This window comes from Aspergillus costaricaensis (genome assembly GCF_003184835.1).
Source record: "Aspergillus costaricaensis CBS 115574 unplaced genomic scaffold BO79scaffold_15, whole genome shotgun sequence".
In the NCBI taxonomy this organism is placed as follows: Eukaryota; Fungi; Ascomycota; class Eurotiomycetes; order Eurotiales; family Aspergillaceae; genus Aspergillus; species Aspergillus costaricensis.
In genome coordinates, this window is record NW_020291815.1 from 900,164 (window position 1) to 920,217 (window position 20,054).

At 49.8% G+C, this 20,054-nt stretch overlaps 6 protein-coding genes across 6 annotated transcripts; 3 read left to right on the forward strand and 3 right to left on the reverse strand.

Annotated features, from left to right (window-relative positions):
* Window positions 1–3,698: 3,698 nt before the first annotated feature.
* Window positions 3,699–5,493, reverse strand: BO79DRAFT_173204 (aminoglycoside phosphotransferase family protein; the record flags this gene model as incomplete). The annotated part of the gene is made up of 3 exons (XM_025679669.1): window positions 3,699–4,768; window positions 4,819–5,200; window positions 5,260–5,493. 3 exons carry the CDS (start codon window positions 5,491–5,493, stop codon window positions 3,846–3,848), a joined length of 1,539 nt encoding a protein of 512 aa, XP_025539901.1. The 3' UTR covers window positions 3,699–3,845.
* A 1,931-nt stretch (window positions 5,494–7,424) lies between these two features.
* BO79DRAFT_16218 (S53 family peptidase) lies at window positions 7,425–9,716 on the forward strand. The gene is made up of 3 exons (XM_025679059.1): window positions 7,425–7,616; window positions 7,684–8,660; window positions 8,729–9,716. The coding sequence occupies exons 1-3, from the start codon at window positions 7,505–7,507 to the stop codon at window positions 9,479–9,481; spliced, it is 1,842 nt and encodes a 613-aa protein (XP_025539902.1). The 5' UTR covers window positions 7,425–7,504; the 3' UTR covers window positions 9,482–9,716.
* fhpA (flavohemoprotein) lies at window positions 9,502–11,247 on the reverse strand. The gene has a single exon (XM_025682534.1). It carries the CDS (start codon window positions 11,032–11,034, stop codon window positions 9,781–9,783), a length of 1,254 nt encoding a protein of 417 aa, XP_025539903.1. The 5' UTR covers window positions 11,035–11,247; the 3' UTR covers window positions 9,502–9,780.
* Window positions 11,248–12,734: 1,487 nt separating this feature from the next.
* On the forward strand, window positions 12,735–14,152 carry BO79DRAFT_245428 (aquaporin; the record flags this gene model as incomplete). Its single annotated transcript, XM_025685468.1, has 3 exons — window positions 12,735–13,061; window positions 13,112–13,412; window positions 13,478–14,152. The coding sequence occupies 3 exons, from the start codon at window positions 12,735–12,737 to the stop codon at window positions 13,867–13,869; spliced, it is 1,020 nt and encodes a 339-aa protein (XP_025539904.1). The 3' UTR covers window positions 13,870–14,152.
* Window positions 14,153–14,733: 581 nt separating this feature from the next.
* Window positions 14,734–15,944, reverse strand: BO79DRAFT_217776 (uncharacterized protein; the record flags this gene model as incomplete). Its single annotated transcript, XM_025683381.1, has 4 exons — window positions 14,734–14,789; window positions 14,950–15,029; window positions 15,114–15,488; window positions 15,550–15,944. 4 exons carry the CDS (start codon window positions 15,942–15,944, stop codon window positions 14,734–14,736), a joined length of 906 nt encoding a protein of 301 aa, XP_025539905.1.
* Window positions 15,945–17,070: 1,126 nt separating this feature from the next.
* BO79DRAFT_287558 (uncharacterized protein) lies at window positions 17,071–20,009 on the forward strand (the record flags this gene model as incomplete). The annotated part of the gene is made up of 3 exons (XM_025688599.1): window positions 17,071–17,414; window positions 17,462–19,273; window positions 19,340–20,009. The coding sequence occupies 3 exons, from the start codon at window positions 17,071–17,073 to the stop codon at window positions 20,007–20,009; spliced, it is 2,826 nt and encodes a 941-aa protein (XP_025539906.1).
* Window positions 20,010–20,054: the final 45 nt, after the last annotated feature.

Here is a 20,054-nt window from a genome sequence, read left to right on the forward strand (position 1 = left end):
GGAATGATAAGGTATCCGATTTGGTTCTTGGACCCGATTTCGCTCCCTGACTTCGCTAGATATTCGGAGCATCGGAGGGAGCGTCCACCAGAGCTTTGCGGGCGGCATCCCATCGTTCAATTTTGATGCGAAGGGCTTCGTTATGTTCACGTTCTAATTCTTATAGTTGTGTAATTTCTTCTCGTAGTTCTATCTTACGCAACTTTTGATCATCGGTAAAATCCCTTATAGAGGATAAAACCCCTTCCGGGACTATGACTCCAGCGTCTTCTAGTGTATCAATTATCTATACATTTAGTTAGTATCAATATCTATGAATGATATAACAGTATGTTATCAGATCAATAATAATAATACATAATCTTCTAATATAGAGAACTTACTTTAGACCGCTCAAGCTGTATCTAAGTAGACCCGCGAGGAGTAGAAACAGCAGCAGTAGCCCAGGAACATTTTTAGTAAATAGTTAGATATATATGTAATCATCTTGAGCGAGGAATAAAAGATTAATACTTTTCTTATTTATTACTAGAGTTTATTAAAAAATAACTTACTATGTATCTTGATATGGGGGGGAAGGCAGGTTGTAGATAATAAAAAGAAGAAAAGAAGAAAAGAAAAGGATAAGATAAGAAAGAACTATATAGAATATTATGGGTCCTATACCCTGATATCCTAAAAGTGTCTGGTCGCGCTTCACACAAGGTGAATATAAGAGGGGTTGTCACACCATTGAGTGTCTCTTGCGAGTTCCTGGATACTGGTAATCTGAGCAACGTTTTCTTCTTTCTGCCATATTGTGTACCAGTCTTTGATGGCTCGCGATTTTAGGCTTCACTGTACTAGAGTTTCACTAAAAGAGAGTAGGAGTAAACAAAGCGCCCTGTCTCAATGATCATCTGGCCATCAATGGTGGCGTGTTTGTAGACTTGCTTTACCAAGCTCAGGCTTAGGTAGCACTGGCTGAAAAGCCTATTTTAGTATTTGTCTTATCGCTGTTGGATCTTTTAGAACCTCTGTTCCGGCAGCGATGTTAGTTTCTGGTTGATTTCATTGAACGTTGGTACTTGTGGTCGGTCGTTCCACGAAGAGTGGTTCATGTCTCTTTCTCGGAAAGTTCTAAGCGTCCAGAGGATGCTCTGGGCCTACAATGCTTCTCTTCTCAGCTGATACCCTGGGTCTGGCACACCACATCCTGAAACCAGTGATTGCCACGGAAATGTAAGCACATTGTTCAGAGCCAGCAAACCACTGCGTCGACGAGAAACCGATCTTTAGGCAAGTGCTCGCCGGGTACCTGCTACAAGATCAGCATTATGCGATAGATAATGGAATAATAGACTAGAAAAACACACCGATTCGCAAGAGTGACACCAATGTACACTCACGCATAGATCGGGTTGCGTGGATGGAATGTGTATTTTCCCAGACCAATGAGTGGACGGAACCGCATCGAAGGGTAAAAGCTAAGGTAGAACTTGGATACACGTGTAAACAGCTCTATCTTTAACTGTCCAAGTGGATCAGTTGCTAAGTGCTGTCATGCTCAGACAGTCGGTTTGTTTGGAAGGGAACTTGCGCGCAGGTCATCCATTCTTCCTTTTTAGTGTAGCCAGTGATCAATACTGGACCAGGTCGATGAATATAGAATGCAATAAACCCAGGCGTTTGATAGGTGAACGTAGGGCGCTAATTTCGGATTCCATATCTTTTCCTTGCTCCAGTACAATGGCGTTCTATAAGGCGAACCACCACATTCACGTAATTATGACAATCCCGGCATTGAATGCCCAGTATGTTTTAAGTTGGTATGAACTGTTTGTCAGGTATATATCTTGGATTCTCAGATATAGACCAATCTGCAAAAATTTATCCGCGGCAAAGATTCTTGCAGCGCGCTTTACCTAATAAATAACTGCAACTAGAGCAATGTATACGTAAAGGCCACACGGGCAATATTCTGGTGCTGCCCGATATCTCTTATAGGAGAAATCTGCACCTTCTGTAGGTTTTTTCAATGAAGACTTCTTGAAGTTGATAGATTTATGGGCAGTATTGTGTATCATGGCTAGAGATGGACGCTCCGTTTTAGGATGAAGATGGTATGTTTTAATATGACCGAAAGTATGAGGTTTGGGAGGTACTTAGGGCCGAGGAGGCATTTTGCCTCACAGTTTACCGCCCAGCCGGTCAGAATGGGCTGCGTTTTCTGTACCTACATATGTTCTCCTGAAGTGCAGCTTGTTTATGCTGGTATAGGTCGCTATGCTGGGTGTCATCGACCCGCTTCAATGACTCGGGTTCGAGATGATTGTTCGGTGGGTTTTCATATCTCTCTGCCCAGGCGTTCTTAGAGATCTGAGATGTGATATATATGATGGGGATATTGATGATTCACTAGTTATCTGGGTTTAACTAATACTAGGTAGCATATATATAGATATTTGAGATTAGTAGGCTGGTTGATATGGAGTAGAGAATTTGTAAGTGGTTAAGGAGGAGAAGAAAGGAGGAGTTGGAGAAATTATCATGATATTTATATGGCCTACATCATTTTCACTCTCTATCCAGGGAATAGAGCAACGGCTGGGATATGCATTGGTTGGTGGTGGCTTCACTTCCCGTATATAGAATGTAAAGTTGTGAATAAGGACCACGTCCGTGAAGTAATGCTGAGCTATCTGGTAAGATATATGCCGGATAGATGGATCTTTTCACAGCAAGTATTCCATGCTCAAGAAAAATTGAAAGGGAATGCAGAATGTCAATGGTATTAGCTATTAAGTACTATCGGCTTATGAGCCAGTGCCCTCAGAGACAGGACGTTAGTGGAAAGTTATAAAAACAGTACTATAAGGTATTCATAACCCCGTGCTCCTAGCCTCTTCCTCCAAGATAGCTGTTGACGGAAGTGCCCCAACAATTGTGACATACGGATATCGGTGGCGCCAACGGATTGGGATGTCAGTTAACGTTCAAATTGTTGAATGCAGCCCCTGCTGCCAGTTAACGCCATTTGAGGTATCGTGAGTGAACATAGCTCCTCGGGGAGCCGAGCCATTGTTTGAATGAAATTTCGGAGGTCTCCCGAGGCTGCGGCAAAATTATGTCTGTTCAGCTATGGCCATGATATAGACGACTGAACAAAAGCTCCAAACGCATACCGGCAAACAAGAGACGGAGATCATAATCATAGTCACGCCCTTCATTTGAATCAAGCTGAAGGACGTCAATTGCAGGGGTATTGCCCCACAGGTACTCGTTCGGCCCAGTACATCTGTGTGGGGGCCCTTGAACAAATGAAGGCAGTCGACTTTCTAGCGCCCAAGCCGGCTGCCACGTTCCCTGCCCCAGTGGTAACATGCAGGCTAACTTATGTTGAGGCCAATAGGTCTTTTGGCATTCTGGACCGCAGTATTGGATAGACATAGTGATTAGTGAGATACAGTGCAAAGGTTTCTCATACTCCAGGCTGAACGCACATTTACGAACGGCAGCCCTTGCACGTGAATCTCCCCTCTTTTTTGCAACCGGACGTCTCGGACTCTAAGTTGGCGCAGACAAATCTTGGTGCTGCCATAACTATGATCAAATGAGTGCTTAAGCACGTAACCAAGGCACTGGAATTCAACGGTATCACCCAGCGGAAAGAGAGTCAGTATAAACACGGAGAGAGTCATGTGTTTAAAGCAGTAGCACTGAGGTGGGATAATGGAGAAAGGGATATAACGCGAAGTAGAAACAACGAAACCAAGCGACTGGAGGCTGCTCTCAGTGAAAGAAATGGAGAACTCTGCAAATTCAGCCATGTCCCTATTACTGGTGTTCCAGAAGCGAACCTCAAATCAGTTATCGAATGGCCATGCCTTTTCCCAGCCAATTTTCTCTTCTTCGGAATTTGCGAGCTGGTCAATCAAGTCTGTTTTAACATGCTTGAGAAGCTCCCTAACTTCATCATACCGCTCAGGCGGCACGATGCCTTTCTCTGGCCACAGTTCACGCAGACACTCTTTCACGCCCTTCATCAGCTCCATGCTTCGGGATGCCTTATCTGCATCTTCTTGAATGGAATTGACCTCGCCAGTAGTATAATGCAATGGAAATGGTTGATTTCCGGAAGCCTGTACGCCTGGGAGACATGGCCACTCTTCTTCAAGCTCAAGGAGCCTTGCCCGGTATAAAGCTTCCCCATCGATAAGCAGATTCTGAGCGAATAGCATCATGTCAAAGCTTGATGTCTGCTGAAACTCCATAGCTTTGAACAATCTCTTATTCTTGCCATAAGTGAGCTTTCTATACAGAGTCGCGAGAGACCTGTTCAAATAAAGCCTTTCAGCCTTTATCTTTTCGTCAGCATCGAGTTGATGAAAGTCGCGCGGGAATTCCGGTGGATCAAGGCCAGTTGCTGGAGGGCCATTATAGTCAAGAAAATATGGCTGACGCGCATGGTCAAAAAGAGGTAAAACCTCACTGGACTGCCAGTCAATGATGCCTACAACTTCGGATGGATCTTTAGGATTAACAAAGATATTCTCAATGTGGAGATCAGGGTGCCATAAGGATGCGGACGATATTGAGTCATCCGTTGGGAGGAAGAAATGTAACATGCGGAGATAGTCCCGAATAGCAGCTATCTTCTTCGATCGTGAGCGACGGTATGTGCCGGGACCATATAAGCCCAGGAGTGACCGGGGTAACTGGGGCATTTCTTGTACACAGGCGAGTTCTCGGAACCCAATTGCTAATTTGTAGTCGTACAGATTATCCCCTGGAGCCGTGTCAGCAGGAGTTATCGACAAGCTGGCTAAAAGATCTTACAGGGGCCCCGATCGAAGTCCACGTCGATCCTACCGTCGTCAAGGAACCCTCTTCCTGTTGATGGGCCGATAGCAAATCGGTCGTCTTCGAATTGAGACCCGTCTTCATCCATAAAAGTGCACCCACGGCTACTTTGTAAGTCTTTTGAATAATAGAGGCTCCCATATTGGGTGAATGACTTTGACATCCAGGCCTTTAGATACCCAGAGATTGTCTTGACGAGCTCAAATCTCTGCTTGATATCCATCCGTGGCCAAACATTATCAAGCTGAACACCTCCAACCTTCTCCATGATAATGTATTCTGCACCAATTGGATTCTTACTTGCGTTTGAGCTCCAAGCCAAAACTTTCGGCACCGGAGTGCTCAGCTTATTTCTTACCTACCAGTGGGAATTAGACACACTGGTGAGGAGGGTAGAAAGGTATGAAGCTTGCTTACAAAATCCATCGTTGCCACTTCACTGGCTGTGGTATAGTGTGACCGTCCAGCATTTGGATTTGGCACCTTGCCTACAACTTGTGTGCCATCCTGCATGGTGAAGAGGAAAGCTTTATTGAACATGCCATCCGGAAGTCTCTCAATATTAACGCATTGATCGTGTGAAAAGCCGACTGATTCAGCCGCACGCTTTGCTAGCTCACTCATATTGAATTTTACCCGGCGTATAGCCATCTCGTGCTTTTCATTTACCAAGAAGCGAGCTCTTGTGTAGTTATACGAGTCATGGATCGCATTCCAACTAAAGGGGCATGGCTGGCTGAGGTTTGTCCGGGATGGAAAGGTTGGACGGTGGAACATTCGTCTTCGACCGCGTAACAGCGGAACAGGCTTGCGTAGCATCATGAAAGAATCCTAATATATTTGTGTTACATTGGGAGAGCATCAAGTGAAATGGATAATGGATGGAGACCCCCTCCAATTTGGCTGGCGGGAAGATATCGTGAATGTGATACAGACACGTGACCCTGCATGGCAATTCGCAGAGGAGAAGGGATGGAAGGGCTGCCTGAAAATGTAAATATACCGGAAATATACCGAGAGTTGAATTATGTGTGGGATGACCCTTTTCATTATCAATTCCTTGCTACTTCTGTTCATTACAAAACTACAGTACCTTCACGCCGTTGCAATTAATTCTCTTGGTCGAAGTCGACGCAACTCTTTTGCTATTACTGGGTACCGATTTCTGGTATTATCCCAAGGCCGGTTCAACAATGTCAGCCTTGTGACAGCTCCAGAAGCGGAATATCTCGGAGAAATGGAAGTGAAATATGGTGAATAGTATGCACGCAAGAAGTAAATTATATCGCGAGAAAATCTAGCATCATCAGAAGCAAATTTATTCCGAGTGACCCTGCAGCAGGCCTGGGCGAAAGCTATGGTCATTGGACAATGGCTCTGGCCGATCGTTTCTAGATGGAGATAAGCGCCGCGGAGTACTATATCCCTGTCAACATATCCCTGTCAACACAAGGTTTGTTCTTGTCTCGGGGAGCATGTCGGAGAAAGATTCAGACCCTAGAAAGGGTGCGCAAGCCCTTACTCTCAATATGCCCATACATTTGGTCTATCTATAATGTATGATCATCGATTGCTCGCATTCGCGAACGAGATAAGGGGAAAGTGGGCTGCCGAGAGCTGAAGTTCACTGCAGATCAGACTATTTACAGTTGGCTAGAAGTAGATTTGTGGATTCCGGAGAAAATAATAACAGATGGGGCTAATGAGAGAACATTTGGACAGTGACCAATATGCAATAGATGCTGGCTTTCCATTGCTGCTCTGATAATAGTAGGATCTTTGGCTTCACAGCGTCAGTCCCAGTCTATCCATCCTGTTCAAAGTAAACTCGCTCCCCCACACTAAGCAAAGTAGAATGCTACACCCGGCGGACAGCCGGGGAAGGCATCGGAGAAGTTGATCCTTCACTGATACCATGACAGCAGAATACTACATTGTAGAAGATAACATTGACCGTGCATGTGCCTGCCGGCCTAGTGACCTGCCTCTTCAGGATAACCAAAGCTGCAGAAACCAAGGGATTGGCCCGATTAGCTTGTGGCTTATCTAGAAAGCGGGGGGAGAAGCTACCAAAATGACGAAATAGGAGCAGAACTATCACTTCTGCTAGCCGTGCCAAGAGCCAGGAAAGGGGAAGCAGGAAGGCGGGTGGAGCCGGTCAGGCTGGGCGGTTCCTGAGGTTGCACTCGAGTGGCACCAACTTGTTCTCCCGCCTCCCGCCTAGCCAATCATAAGAAGCCCGGTCCTGGCACGATCTTGGCGGGAATGGTGCAAACCAGCCAGCCCAAACAACTGGTTTGTTGGACGCCCTGCGAGACACCGAAATCTTGGGCAGTCTGGCAAAAACAAAGCAAGCAGCACAGAATCACAGCGGAATGATGGGATATCCCTGTCGATCAGCCGGACAGTGTGGCGCTAGTGTCACCTCCAGCTTCGGCTACACTCGCAGCGGACCCAATCAGCGCCCCTCCCAGCCCCCGATACAGTAAGGGTATGCACATCGCAGTCTTAATCGCCTGCAGTGGCAGTAATGATAGTCCTGCTGCTGAATGATCCCCCCATAACAAATAAATAAATAATACTACTTATCTCTCGTCCTTTTCACCTCCCCTTTGCCGTCTTCATCCCCTCATCTTCTTCGCCTCTACGGTACCCTTTCACCATGTTATCCTCCCTCCTTAGCCAGGGAGCAGCCGTATCCCTCGCGGTATTGTCGCTGCTCCCTTCGCCTGTAGCCGCCGAGATCTTTGAGAAGCTGTCCGGCGTCCCCAATGGTGAGTTTCAAACATCAATTCCTCGACCCGGGCCAAATACTAACGTGAGTTCTTCAATTACTACCAGGCTGGAGATACGCCAACAATCCTCACGGCAACGAGATCATTCGTCTTCAAATCGCCCTTCAGCAGCACGATGTTGCCGGTTTCGAACAAGCCGTGATGGACATGTCCACCCCCGGTCACGCCGACTATGGAAAGCATTTCCGCACACATGATGAGATGAAGCGCATGCTCCTCCCCATCGACACTGCCGTCGACTCAGTCCGCGACTGGCTGGAATCCGCCGGAGTCCACAATATCCAGGTCGACGCCGACTGGGTCAAGTTCCATACCACTGTCGACAAGGCCAATTCCCTGCTGGATGCCGACTTCAAGTGGTATGTCAGCGACGCCAAGCACATTCGTCGTCTACGCACCCTGCAATACTCCATCCCCGACGCCCTGGTCTCGCACATCAACATGATCCAGCCCACCACTCGCTTTGGCCAGATCCAGCCGAACCGTGCCACCATGCGCAGCAAGCCTAAGCACGCCGACGAGACATTCCTGACCGCAGCCACCCTGGCCCAGAACACCTCCCACTGCGACTCCATCATCACGCCGCACTGTCTGAAGCAGCTCTACAACATCGGTGACTATCAGGCCGATCCCAAGTCCGGTAGCAAGGTCGGCTTCGCCAGTTACCTTGAAGAATACGCCCGGTATGCCGATCTCGAAAGGTTCGAGCAGCACCTGGCTCCCAACGCCATCGGCCAGAACTTCAGCGTCGTCCAATTCAACGGCGGCCTCAACGACCAGCTTTCATTGAGCGACAGCGGCGAAGCCAACCTCGACCTGCAGTACATCCTGGGCGTCAGCGCTCCCGTCCCCATCACCGAATACAGCACTGGCGGACGCGGCGAACTAGTCCCCGACCTGAGCTCCCCGGATCCCAACGACAACAGCAACGAGCCCTACCTCGACTTCCTCCAGGGTATCCTCAAACTCAACAACTCCGACCTCCCCCAAGTCATCTCTACCTCCTACGGCGAAGACGAACAAGTAGGTCCCCTTTCATCCCCCAATCCTCCCCCAAAACTACCCCTAACTAACCACCCCTCCCACAACAGACCATCCCCGTCCCCTACGCCCGCACCGTCTGCAACCTCTACGCCCAACTCGGCAGCCGCGGTGTCTCCGTAATCTTCTCCAGCGGCGATTCCGGCGTCGGCGCCGCCTGCCTCACTAACGACGGCACCAACCGCACCCACTTCCCTCCTCAATTCCCAGCCTCCTGCCCCTGGGTAACCTCCGTCGGTGCCACCTCCAAAACCTCCCCGGAACAAGCCGTCTCCTTCTCCTCAGGCGGCTTCTCCGACCTCTGGCCCCGCCCCTCCTACCAACAAGCTGCCGTGCAAACCTACCTCACCCAGCACCTGGGCAACAAGTTCTCCGGCCTCTTCAACGCCTCCGGCCGCGCCTTCCCCGACGTCGCCGCGCAGGGCGAGAACTACGCCGTCTACGACAAGGGCATGCTGGGCCAGTTCGACGGGACGAGTTGCTCCGCGCCGACGTTCAGTGGTGTCATTGCCTTGTTGAATGATGCGAGATTGAGAGCGGGGTTGCCTGTTATGGGATTCCTGAATCCGTTCCTTTATGGCGTGGGGAGTGAGAGCGGCGCGTTGAATGATATCGTGAAGGGCGGAAGTGTGGGTTGTGATGGTAGGAATCGTTTTGGTGGCACGCCCAATGGAAGTCCCGTTGTGCCGTTTGCTAGTTGGAATGCGACTACTGGGTGGGATCCGGTTTCCGGGCTGGGAACGCCGGATTTTGCGAAGTTGAGGGGTGTGGCGTTGGGTGAAGCGAAGGCGTATGGTAATTAAGGGTGAGAGTGGGGAAGATATTTTCTTTTCGTTGTGAATATTAGGTCAATTGTGTGGATAACTTTCATACATAATTCTTCAAACTGTGATAATCTGGAAGAGGTGTTTGATGAGCATGATTTGTTTATGTGAGCTGTTTGTAGTGTATAACGAATTATTAATTGAGTGGAGGGTATTAAAGAACTAAAATTATATACAAAGGTTAACCCATGCAGTCGTAACCCATAATGCAAAGCTCTACTCTATCTGTATCGGTAGCAGATAAAAGTGTATGCAGTGTGTATCTGTCAATGACGCAATCAAGCGGGCACACCACCAGTGCCAAACAGCTCCATCTTGATGCGGTCCACGCTCACGCCCTCAGCAGCCAACTTGCCCTTCACGTCCAGCATGAACGACTCGGGACCACACACGTAATACTGCGTTGTGGCATCGTCCAGGAAGAGGTCCTTCTTGGAATCCAGCTTGCTCAGGTCCAGGCGACCGGCAAAGTCGTAGTCTTCACCCTGCTTGTCCTCGGCAGCTGGGTGGCTAGTGAAGAAGAATGCCTGCAAGTTGGGCACCTTGGTGGCCAGCTCGCGGATCTGGGGCTTGAAGGCACGGGCGGCGGAGGTGCGAGCGCCGTGAATGAAGGAGATTTTGCGCTGTGTCTCGGATTCGGTCTCGAGGATGGTGTTCAGGATCGAGGTGAGCGGGGTCAGACCCACACCGGCTGCCAAGAGAACGATGGGGCTGGTGCTCTGCTTCTCCGCATCGGACAGGAAGAAGTCACCCTGGGGGTGCGACACCTTGATGATGTCGCCCTCTTTCTTGAGATCGTGCAGAATGTTGGACACGAGGCCAGGGTGGGCTTCAGCACCCGGTTCAGTGGCATTGAGACCAGGCTCCTTCTTCACGGAGATCCGGTAGTAGTCGGAGCGGGGCTTGTCACTGAGGGAGTATTGTCTGGCTTGAGGGTGGTTGAGTTGGGGGACGAAGAGCTGGATAGAGATGTATTGTCCGGGACGGAAAGAAGGGAGGGGCTTGCCATCGACAGGCTCGAGGTAGAAGGAGGTAATCTCAGAAGATTCAGGAACCTTCTTGGCGATGCGGAAATCGCGGAACTCGGTCCATCCGTCGGCCTCCTTGTAGAGGGCAGCTTCGCGGTTGATCATGATATCAGCGAGTTGGAAGTAAGCGGCGGCCCACGCGTCCTTGATGGCGGGGGTGAAGGCGTCACCAAGGACTTCGCCCATGGCCTCGAGCAAGAACTTGCCAACGATGTTGTAGTGCTCGGGCTGGATGTAGAGGGAGGCATGCTTGTTGCAGATGAGCTCGACGGCGGGGCCGAGGGCACCAAGGTTGTCGATGTTGGCGGCGTAGGCGAAGACAGCCCCGGCGAGGGCGCGGGGTTGGTGGCCGTTCACTTGGTTGGATGAGTTGAAGATGGCATTCAGCTCAGGGTGCGCGGCGAGCATGTTCTTGTAGAAGACGCTGGTAACAGCATTGCCATGCTCCTTGATCACAGGCACGGTGGCCTTGATGATGTCAGTCTGTTCCTGGGTGAGACCCATTGTTTAGTGTGGATGTATCTGCCGCGAACGGGTAGATCTGGCAGAACAAATGATGCAAAGAGTACCAAAGGAGAACGAGTCTAAGAATGATCTTGGAGAATGGAAAAGGAAAAGCACTCTGATGGTGATGGTCTATCCAAGTATTTATAATCCGGTGAGCAATTAGGAGGTGGTCCTTGAGGGCTTTTGTTAGTTCGGGTGGACGGCATGCCGTGGCGGGAGAAGTTTTTTCTTGCTTCCACTTTTTTTTTTTGTGTATACTAGTTGAACGGCGCGGCCTTTTGAGCATCTCCGCGGAGAAACTGGGGAAGTACAGAAGGTGCCAGACTAACGCGTCAAATCAGGTTCCAGATGATGCTAAGGCTGTCGATCCGTGATTGGGCTGGGAAGAATTTTGAGTGTGAAATGATAATCGAGTCATTCTCAATTGGTTCAAGGGGCTGTCACTCCTGTCAGATAGAGCAGATCCCCCAGTGGGAGCTGCATATCCGTCACATCCCTCCATCACTATTGAGGCACCTGATAAGAAGGCAGACGTCTCCTTCTGCAGCATCTCTGCTGTCAATGTCATGGCACGCCGAGACAGAATAGCGAGCGAGCTAAAGTCAAAATGACTCGCAGCAAATTATTAATTTGAGGCCTTTGATCAGCCCACCAAATCCCGACGCCCGACCGGAAGTTTTAGGGGGGAGCCCGAGAGCAACCGAGTCTCGGCCGTGGGGTGATCCATTTAACGCTCACGAACTCCTCGGGGAGGCCGTTGTTCGAATTCATCCAGTCACAAAGATGCTGTTAGTCATGTGTGATGCATGATGCCTTTTGAGACAGTACTACTGTACGATACTGCGGCAATGCAGGGACCGACGAGACCCCGAGGAAGATGCGAATGATGCAGAGGAAGGAAGGAAGTGACACTCTCTTCTTTCCCTCGGATTAAGGTATCTCCGGGATAAATACCCGCTAGTCCTATATGGGATGGTTGATCTCACTACTCTCGAAGACAGTAAGACTACCACAATAGTCTCCTGCTAAGCTCTTGTCTTGGCTACAGGGTGGAACACCCCACCATTTAGCTCGATGCAAAGCATCTGCCCATTCTCATTGTTAACATGTAACGTCAACGATATTGTCCATCCGCTTGCCGCCGTCAATCAATTCTGCGTGGGGCTCTTCCCGAGTCGGACCCCCAAAGATAAAACAAACAGTAATGCAACCTCAATTCGGCTTCATAAATTTGTGACTCCAAGAAAGAGACTACCTGCTAACTAGTTCGTCGTTAGATGGAATTCCCCCAAATGAGGCATGTCGGACTGTACTCCTCCTCTCAACGTAGCCGCTATTGTCTGGTTGCTCAACGCCACAAAGCAAGGTCCAGAACACTCAATGCTCCTCAATCTTCGGCTCAACCATGGTCGCATCCAAGTCGTCTAGCTCATTATTTATGGCTGCTCTTCCCTAGCTCGAGCCAAATCTTCTCCGATAGATGGCTCACCACCTGCGAACCGAGATAATCCTCTTTCAAGCCTCCTGCCGGAAGAGAACGTCATGACGTTTGCTCCAGCTGGAATTGCGGAGCTGACAGCTCGCCCTACCCTGATGCATAAAAGCCGCTCTGTTGCTCTAGCAGCCCACTTTTTTGGTCGCAAATATATTCCACTCACAATCGGCCTTGTTTCGAACAAGTTGTAAAGAATATCATCATGGGGCCGCCACAATGGTTTCGCAAGCGCAACGCCGACGGCCAAACGGCTCCCGTCTATAGATCCTCGAATAATCAGCTTCCCATGCTGCACCTCGCCGACACAACGCGGAACAATTTCATCGCCGCCGTCGGGGAATTCGTGGGAACCTTTCTCTTCCTCTTCTTCTCCTTCGCTGGGACGCAGGTGTCTAATACCCCAAAACCAGTGCCCGGGTCTCCTCCAAACACTCCAAACCTGCTATACTCCTCGCTCTGCTTTGGATTCTCGTTGATGGTCAATGTGTGGGCATTCTATCGAGTGACTGGAGGTCTATTTAACCCCGCAGTATGTTGTACCATGCCAGGTCCGAGATATTTGATTGATCATTATTCTAGGTCACTTTGGCCCTGTGTCTGGTTGGTGGACTGTCTCCCGTCCGAGGGGTTATTGTTTTCGGGGTTCAGCTCATCGCAGGCATTGCGGCTGCTGGTGTCGTGAGTGCTTTGTTCCCAGGCGACTTGAACGTCGGCACTCGTCTGGGCGGTGGCGCTTCAATCTCACAAGGATTGTTCATCGAAATGTTTTTGACGGCTCAGCTGGTGCTCATTATCATCATGCTGGCTGTTGTGAAACATAAATCCACCTTCCTGGCTCCTGTGGGCATCGGCCTGGTGTTTTTCGTGACTGAGATGGTCGGTAAGTAGATAACTTCGGATCACATTGCTGCCAGATATTATGCGACTAACCTCTTCCTCCTGCAGGGGACTATTATACTGGCGGCTCACTCAACCCGGCGCGATCGCTCGGTCCTGACGTCATCAACCGCAGTTTCCCAGGGTACCATTGGATCTACTGGGTCGGTCCGTTGCTGGGAAGTCTCCTCGCATGCGGCTTCTTCACCTTCCTCAAGATGTTCCAGTACACCACCGTCAACCCTGGCCAAGACTACAATGAATGGGAAGCCAAGATGGGTTCGGGAGGTCCCGGATCGTGGGACATGTCGATGCACCGTCCCTCATATAACTCCGAGGCTACTACAGTAGAGCAGCCGCAATCCCCAACGGCCGGCCGGAGGAATCACACCCCGACCAACTCACAACTGCAGAACAACCCTAATATTCCCAATATCCCTCACGGAGCAGAGCAGGTGTAGTCAATCGGGTGTGACGGGTTAATGGTGGAAATTGACGAGGCGCTAGGGAGTATAAGGTTGACAGCAACCGGTTAATTACGTAATTACTTTCTCGGTGTACCTTTTTTTCTGGTTAATATTTTCGTTTGATGTTCTGGCCATGTTCCATGAGAATTTGTTCAACGACTGCTCAAGGGTTGGCACGGTGGCGTGGTGGTTCATGTACGGAGTACCATTCGAGGCAGATTGACCATCTCCGCGGGGAGCTAACTATCTCCGCGGCTCTGTAGTCCAACAACTCAACTTCCGACTTCCGCAACTTCCACGAGACAGGAACAAGTCTTGGCTTTGATCATATTTTCAGCGGAAAGAGTCATTCGCTTTATGCAATCGCACGTGCCGACTTTTTAGTCTTAGTAAATACGTACCTTCACTTTGCAACGATCAAGTTGCATCCATGATTCCTGCGTCAGTTATACAGCCAGTGGAATATACTAGTGAGCTTGGAAACCCCCCCTTTTTCGATTCTATGGCCGAGGCCACTTCAAAAAACGACACCGTGATAAATCATTACGGGAGCTGATAGAGAAGATTGTAGGAAATGACTCAATGAAAGTGTCACAATCGAATGAATTAACACTGTGCTGACATACGAATATAAACATGCTCAACCTTTTTATTTTTAGTCATCGAGGGTAAGAACGTTTGAAACTATAGATATGATGTGTCTCTAGCAGGGTAACAGTATTTTCACTGAATGTAAAGAATGAATAGAATCGAAACGTTTATCTTGACCGGTGTGAGGAGCAGACGAAGGCCTTTTTCCAAACTGCGTAGATATGAATAACTCTATTCTTACTGAAATCCGATTGCTTCTTCCCTTAACTAAAACAAGCAATGAATATCAGTCTTTGCCCCTATAGGGTAAGCCAGCATTCCCACTGGCAAAAGTCATAGTAGTCGACCGGTGACATAGTAGTATATTATGTGACTGGACGACACCGACGAAGTCAAAAGAGTGATTATGACGAAGCATGTTCCAAACCGCAGTTGGCAGTGTGAGCAGCAACAAGGATGAGTCAAGACTGAACTTGAAGATACCTTCAATCTTGATATCTGCCACATCCCCCGCAATCGATTCTGACAAGGACTGGATGCATTGCTCGACGATATCCGACACACTAGTCGTGTCAGAGATTATCCGAACAGTAACCAAAACCTTTCAATCTGACAGGTCACCTGCTTTTCGGAGACCTCTAAGCTACCTTGGGCACGCTCCTATAGGGCGAAGGGTGATTGATGGCTTGTTCTTGGCCGGGGGATGTACAGGGATAAGTCCCAGTTGGCTGCCGGGACGGTTTGCATGCACGGCAAGCTTGGCGTGTATTTGTGATATAGTGATTTCGGTATCAACTTGATTCAGTAAGTCAATGAGTCGCCTCGTTAGTGATACATCGATGCCCTTGGCTGCTGGTGATCTGAATGCCGAAACCGCGAGGTACTCAATATCTTCACAGTTTATTGCCGCCCTTGATGGGAACGGCGAGTCCAGGATAAAGACGACATCTCCATCAGTAAAGGCCAGCGCGGTCTCCACAAAACCCCAAGGTAAAGAAACCGTAGGCTCCCTCATCGACCCCCTATAGTGTTACTTAGCTTATTGATGACCATCTCCGGAAATTTAGATTTAAATCTACCTACATGATACTGACACAAGCAATGGGTATGTCATAGTACGCATTCGAATGGCCTCCATACACAATGATGAAGAGTGTGTCCGAGGAGTCATACATAGAGAGCATCGTTCGAATTTTCGCCTGCATAGCCAAAGCTACCTCCGCTATGGGCGCAGATGGGAGCAAAAACGAATCAGTTTTGAAGCCGTATATCGTCTCGAAAAGTCGTAGAAACTCGTCAATATCCTTCCCGTCTAAGTCGTCGTCCTCCCAGCGAAGGCTCAGTACAATGCCTTGTTTGTATTGGCGCTTGGACGGTAGGGCTCTGGTTACACCTTCGTTGATGGTCTTGAGAGCTTCACTGAAGGTTTCAGCGTGGCTCAGCGAGTGGACAGCACTGGTAATATAATGATTAGGCATCCTGGACGGTGTTGGTGACAGAGGGAAGGCATGGATGGCAAGTATAGGGTAAGAAAGAGATTATGAGGAGCGGTGGATGGTATAAGGAGATTCTGAGAAGAGATGATGTCCAAAGTGAGGTGATATTGAGGTAAGATGAGGTAGTCCTGACCGGTACTGCTACGCATAACCATGGTAATACCCCATTCTGAGTCGTTTGTCAATGAGTTATGATTAAGTGTTCATAAGGCTTTTCATGAAAGCTTCTGGGTGGCTGTTTATTACTCCACTGCAACAATTGAATAGTCCATTACACTTCTACCGTTAGACCAACTGACAAGCCCTTAGGTAGTATTCCAATGATTGTCTTGTTCTGTCCAAATTCTTCGGATTCTAGCCTTATAATTTCTCGATCTCGATTCTATCCAATCAATTATAAGATCTGCCTCATAATCCATGGACCATCAATCTGAGACCTACTCCAGCACAGATACAATGGCAGCTCGGACCATCTCAATATAAGCCATCCATAACTTTCCTTTCCTATATTGCCCAGGGCATGTGTTGGTACCATCTGCACGCTCTTTGGTCGCCTAAACTGGAAGCTAAGCATTTAGCCGATCAAGAAGACTGTCTCTCAAGCAGCGATCGGGCAAATTATCCGCGCAGACCAACAGGCAGTGCAAAGATCGCCTACATTATCGCTTGTTCTGGCGAATTTCTCGCCCCATTCAGGCTGACTTGGGGGCCAGAGGATCGGGCTGGATTAAGCCAAGTTCGAAAGCGCACGCTGATGGGCTTTACACTTTTCCATCCAGTAATAAGCACAATAGCTTGACTCGCGCATGCGACCGGTAGACCCGTACCTGCAGTAGGCAGAAAATGCTACGATTAGAAATGACTTGAAGCATTGGTGGGATGGGAATAATGGTATTGCTTGGTTTTGGCCCTCTGGGGGCCAAAAGCCACCGCCGCGGCCAGCCCGATCCTCTACACTGTTACCGAAGCTCAGCCACCAAAGAGTAAGAGTTGGGAATACTAAAGAAACAGTCTCCCTTCAGGATATTCTTTCATGCCAAGCGTAAGCCAACTGTCACTCACTCTTTGTTTTTGCTTGTTACAGTCATTCTTTATCGTCCTTTGGACAATGCCACTCTTTAATGCAAAAACCCTGCTGGCAGGGCTCTGCGCTGCCAGCATCGTCTCACCAGTGTTAGGGCTTCCTCAGTCCTCGCATACGGCCTCGTCGGCAGTTGCAAACACCCAGGGTAGGACCTCTTCTGAGAGCTATCCTTCATGGACTTCGGGGTCGGATTCAACAGCTACCACGATCTCTGCCTCGAATACTCCATTGTACTCTCCTTCGCTGGCTACGGCCTCCCTTGGTGCTTCTCAGGGGCCCTCGACCGATGACCACGATGGAGCATCGAAGTCCTCTCATGGAGCCACGACACTGTCGTACTCTAGCACGCCTGTAAACACACCCCAAAGGTTAGTCTTCCCTTGATAATCAAAAAGTTGGGTCCTAATGGTAGTAGTGTCCATGACACATCTGTCAGCCAGTACACTCCTTCGAGTTCCCACTCTCATACGACGACATTGTCAAGTTCTTCTGCAAGTGTCCCTGCTCAGGATCATACTACTGCGTCAAGTCGCTCTCATTCTGTCGTCTCCAAGGAGACTTCCACTCGCTCCCCTAGCAGCTTGTTCACTCCTGCTTCCATTGAGACTCCCACCAGCCCATCTCACACTCCTTCAACCCACACTCTTTCCACTCATTCTTCGAGCTCCTCAGAGCATGCTTCATCTGAGTCTGCTACATCATCCCACACAGTCAGTACATCGAAGGATACCCACACTCATACGCCTACATCGTCTACGTCTTCATCGGAAATCTCGACAAGTTCCTCGGCTTCAGCTAAGCACGACACTTCCACGAGCTCATCGACGCCTGTTCGTTCTCATACCCCTACCGCGTCGACGCCAGCTTCATCCAAACCGAACACTAGCTCTTTGACCAAGACTCACACAACGCACAGTCGTACTGAGGACACCACGTCAAGCTCTGCTACTCACACTCCTACGTCAAAGTCAAGCTCCAGCTCCGCAGAGACTGCTTCATCAACCCCTGCATCTCATTCTCCTACATCGAGCACTCACTCCATCACTACCACCACAACGACCAACACTGATACCAGCCAAAGTGCTAGCATCACGACTGGCCCCTCCACGACACCAAACTCGACGATTTCAACCACCAGCAGCACTACAACCTCTTCTGTTGATGTCTACGCCATTATCAAGCACCTCTATAAGCTCGTGAAGGACACATACCCAGTGATCAAGAAATGGAAGAAGGACCCCAAGTCCGTCAAGGCATCCGATCTCATCAAGCCCCTGAAGCGCGTCATCCCCGTAGCGGATGACGTTCTCGACGTACTTGGGGCACCGAGTTCTTTAAGTTCAAGCTCTGGTGATAGCGAATCGGCACTCGATAGTTGTAGCAGCGGTGGAGGCCTGCTGGGAGATATTATCGGCATTGCGAGCTGCATCTCCAGTACTGCGGATGAGGCAGTGTCGATCTTGGGCAGTTCCTCAGACAGTGATACATCTGATGAGTCCAAGCTCTCGTCTTACTTTGACGCCTTTGAGACCGAGGGAAGTTCCCTCAGCGCAGTGGGAGTGACTGCCACTGGCTCTACCGCGACTAGCACCGGTACGACAACGACAACGACCTCGGGCGATACGTCTTCGAAGTCCACAAAGACTGCCACGTCTACCAGTACGGATACCGATACGTCTACCAAGTCTACAAAGACCAAGACGTCGACAAAGTCCACCACAGCTTCCGACTCTAGCTCGTCTGCCGGCTCAGGCGGCCACTCGGCGAGCGCGTCTGCTTCACCCACTTCGACCAAGTCTTCGACAAGCACCAAAGATTCTTCTACCTCCACAAAGACAAAGACCAAGTCCAAGACGGAATCTTCGCATGTAGCATCGTCATCCGCTGCAGCAAGCAAGACTACATCCACAGATACCACCACCACGAAGAAGACCACATCCACCAAGTCTAGCGAATCCTCTTCTTCCGCACCGCTGTCTGCATCCTCGTCAGCCCACACGTCCAGCATTGCTACGACCAACTCAACTTCCACCAGCACCAACAGCAAATCCAGCACGTCAACCGACACCACAACCACCATCATCATCCACACGCACAGCGGAACAGCCAGCGACACCAGCACCACGCACCACACTTCCACCGTGACGCCCTCACCATCACGCAACCAGACAGCCACAACCCTAGTCACCACAACCTCATCCTACACGCCGCCCCTCTGCACCAACCAGTAAGCCCCTACCTTCTCCCCCACACCCACCCTCACCAACCACAAACCCACTAACCAACCCCCCAGCGCCGACCCCGACAACGGCGCCGACAACGTCTGCGTCTGCAACCAACCCAACGGCGACTACACAACCCTCTCCGAACTCCCCTCCGGCAGCGGCTGCTCCTACACCTCCATCCCGACCCCCACCAGCACCAGCACGACCAAAACCACATCCACAAAGACAACCTCCGACCCCCCCTTCACCACCACCGAACTCAACAGCGACGTCCTCGTCTGCGCCACCTCCACCCTAAGCTACTTCTCCACCTTCACGTACACCAAATGCGCCGGCACCAGCAGCACGATCTACACGGCGCCGACGCCGACGCCAACCGCCCAAATGGTCATCGCCTACCTCTCCGACATGTACAGCTACTGGTCATTCTTCACGCCGGACATGGGCTCCTCGATTAATTTCTGTAAGGATGCGGAGGCGGGCGAGCTAGAAGCTAGTGGGAATATCAAGGTGGTGGATCCGCCGTATCCGGATGGAACGAAGAAATTGGATTTCAAGATCCATGATATGGAGGATTGTGTTTATAAGGGGACGAGTGATGAGCCGGGCACGTTCACTTGTCCGCAGTTGGGGAAGACGGTCGATTGTGAGAGTTATGGGGACAGTAAGGTGCATGATTGTTATGGGGCGTTGAGTGTGAGTATGTTTAATCCGGTGGTGAGGTGTCAGTGGTATTAGGTGTTGTGATACTTTGATCTAAAAGGAAAGGAATTTGGGGTTGGG

What these genes read in the sequence shown, in the direction of transcription:
- BO79DRAFT_16218 (XM_025679059.1), top strand. Translation starts at nt 7,505, where the DNA reads ATGTTATCCTCCCTCCTTAGCCAGGGAGCAGCCGTATCCCTCGCGGTA. An exon ending in GCTGTCCGGCGTCCCCAATG is followed by an intron (nt 7,617 to 7,683) that starts GTGAGTTTCAAA and finishes AATTACTACCAG; the next exon opens with GCTGGAGATACGCCAACAAT. An exon ending in CCTACGGCGAAGACGAACAA is followed by an intron (nt 8,661 to 8,728) that starts GTAGGTCCCCTT and finishes CTCCCACAACAG; the next exon opens with ACCATCCCCGTCCCCTACGC.
- fhpA (XM_025682534.1), bottom strand. Translation starts at nt 11,034, where the DNA reads ATGGGTCTCACCCAGGAACAGACTGACATCATCAAGGCCACCGTGCCT.